This window comes from Arachis ipaensis, chromosome B10 (assembly GCF_000816755.2).
Source record: "Arachis ipaensis cultivar K30076 chromosome B10, Araip1.1, whole genome shotgun sequence".
NCBI lineage: Eukaryota > Viridiplantae > Streptophyta > Magnoliopsida > Fabales > Fabaceae > Arachis > Arachis ipaensis.
The window spans coordinates 5878489-5881613 of NC_029794.2; the positions used below are offsets into that span (position 1 = coordinate 5878489).

At 39.1% G+C, this 3125-nt stretch overlaps 1 protein-coding gene across 1 annotated transcript in view; it reads left to right on the forward strand.

Moving 5' to 3' along the window:
- The window catches only part of LOC107621507 (receptor-like serine/threonine-protein kinase SD1-8), a 5950-nt gene continuing 4824 nt past the window's right edge, over positions 2000-3125 (forward strand). The window contains exons 1-3 of the mRNA XM_021114406.1: positions 2000-2123; positions 2383-2447; positions 2919-3125. Of these exons, the coding sequence (XP_020970065.1) occupies positions 2000-2123; positions 2383-2447; positions 2919-3125 (396 nt within the window). The remainder of the gene's footprint in view (positions 2124-2382; positions 2448-2918) is intronic.

The following is a 3125-nucleotide window of genomic DNA, read 5'->3' on the forward strand; positions in this document are numbered from 1 at the left end:
GGCCTGTTAAGAGTAAAGCCTGGCCTGGCCTGACCTATTTCCACCCCCTACCTGGACCTCCATTCCAGGCTCGTCATCCACCAGTTTACCATCAACAACAATTTTGTAACATCAAACTGGCTAATCTCGAAGCTAGGTGCAAAGACAGAAACCTGACTAACTGCGCGGTCAAATCTGGCAGCAAACATTTCTAGCTCTTCATCCTCCAATTCATGAACTCGAGATGTCAGATTTCCCTTCTCGGTGTCAGCCTATTTCAACTGTCCTTGACGAGATCGGATCTGCTCTTGCAAGTTCCCAATCTCGACCTCCATGTCTTTCATCTTCTTGGTGAGACCAATGACCACTTCATCCTATACAGCGACTGACTTCTCAAGCTTCATAACTTTTTCCTTTTCAATTTTCTCCTCAACCCCGGATAACTCGGTAGTACGACCAACACAGAGCAATCTTGTGCCAAGTACTTTCAGAAATTACATACTTGGTCAAACAACAGATCCAAAAACAATACAAAACCAAATGACACTACACATACCTGCATATACTGACCGATCACCTCTTTTCCAATGTCTCTGAGAAGCTCAACATCCTTAAGGTTCTGAGCAACCCTATCAGCAAGGGCACCAAAAGGAAATCGATCGCTCCAGATCGACTCTGTAGCACCATTAGCCATAAAATCGTGAAGACGGGATTGCCTCTTCACCCCACTCCTAACTCCAGATTCAAATACCAGATCCACTCCGGACAGAATCTCTAATGATCTCTCATATTCCATATTTTTTCCTTTCTCTCCTTGTGGATGGGCACTGGATTGTGCAACATCGGCGGTAGTGTCTTTATCAACCTTCTCAGTCGAAGTTTCTTACCTTCTTTCTTTTTCTGGTCCAAAAAAGTCTTCATACGCGTCAAGGAGGCACCCTCCCACCTGTAATAACAAGAGATATATTACAAATAGAAAAAGAAGGAAATACACCAAATAAAAAACAAGTAAACACCTTACCAATATAGTCTTTCAAACCTTTAGAATTATTCTCAAGTTTTAAAACCTCATCGATACATAACAGCTTTCCAGAGGAGAAACAGTCAATTAAGTAGTCCAAAAATAAGTCCTCTTCATTAGACCTACCCACTGCCTCTAGAATCTGCATTGGTTCGAGACACTAGTATAGGGAAAAATGTTCCCCTAGCTCCAAATCTAAGAAAAACGGATACTCTGTCTCACACGACCGAACTTTAACAAACAACTCTTTGAAGCTCTTAAATGACGATTTGTACAACATAAAAAGGGACCTACCAGGATAACTACTCAAATTTATCCAAAGACCCTTAGAACCCCTTTCGCTTGAAAAAGCAAGAAGAAGATATTTAATGAAAGAGCAATCTCCAGAAAGTTCATCAAACATTTAAAGGCACGAAGAAAGGCCCAGGAATTTGGATGCAACTGCGACAGAGCACAGTTGAGCTGCATCAACACCAAATATTCAAAAGCCGAAATGGAAGTTTCACACCTAATTCAGTAAACACACAAGTATATATATAAAAATAGGCCCAATCCCCCCTTTTCTCACAAACCTTATCCTCCCCAAAATAGGGGAGCAACTGAATACCTACACCAGAGCCACTACGGGCCCAGTTCGCGGTATTTAACAAAGATAAACACTTCTCACTTTGGAGAAGGGAGGTGCGGCACTTAACGTCTGCATGCACCCACTCATACCAGTCATCTTTAAGCTCTACAACTTTATCCTCTGGTCTTTTCATGGTAAAAAACTTAACAAAGGTAAAGTAAAGGGTGTTCAAGTAAGCATTAGCAAGGGAAGCAAACAATCTGATCAAACTTAGCCATCAGATTAAGGGGACCGTTCAGATAGCCAAAAGCCTAGCGGTCAGGATTACTTCGAAACAACACCCCACTACCATTTATTGCAAACGTGGCTTAGTGGTTTCTAGAGACCATAAACGCACAACAATCATTAAATGTAGAAAGTAGCAGTTACTAATGAGTCGGCAGCATGCTGAGCTTGGGGGCTCGGATGGAGTTGAAACGGGCATAACGTCGGAAATTCGGATAAAAGTTCAACTTGCTACTGACATTAGCAAGTCAAACTTGAGGGCTATGATCCGTACCAAAAAACTCGACCCGACGTTATACCTCAGATCAGCTAAGTCAAAATTCGGTTATACCAAATAAACAATATATACGCTACACTTCAGGTAAAATCCTACGATTCTCAGAGTCATAAGAATAGTGCTCGTTCAAGCATAAATAAGCTGCTACGAGTAACCTAAAACAGACAAGCTATACACTCAAAACAGTACAAAAACTAGCCATTATTGTTTTGTGATCACGAACTGACTTAAGTATTGGAGTCCTTTTTGCAGATTCTTCACATTGCTCAGACGAGAAAGGAGCTTGCGGTACAGTGCATAGGAAAAGGACGCTATCAGTGCTTTTCTTGCTGTCACTGACCTATACCTCGGAGCCCAACTTCAGACTGAAACAAATATATGTGTAAAAATTATATATTTTTTGTGTACAAAATTTTTATAAATATAAATATAAATTATTGCCAGTCAAGTGCAGATAAAAAATAATAATATTTAAGGGTGATGTGGCATTCCTCTAAAAATAAAGTAACTGTTTTGGTTTTTAAATTGAAAAATATTATATTTACTATTTGTTTATATATTTTTGGGTAGTTTTTTATGATTTAAAAATTTAAATTTAATTTTTTATATAATAACAAATATAAAAAAAAATAAAAAAAATAGTCCATGGTTTCTCTTTTAAATTTGGGCAAAAGCCTTTGTTGACAAGATAGCACAGAGACAGAGACCAGGAAATAGAAAATAAGGTGGAAATGGATTCCGGGGTCAACTTGCTCGCCTCACCTCTCCTCTGCTTTTCTCATATTTGATATATATATATCATATTCATTTCAACTCATAATATATACGAAATCTACCAAGAAATTGTCATAACCCTCGATGAAGAAGCCAAAAACGCTTCATATACCCTCTCAACATTCACACACAACTCTCTCACCTTTCCACAAACATGCCAACCTCATTCACTAGTTTCCTTAAACACCTCCTCATTTCCTTCTTCCTCTTCTTCCTCACTT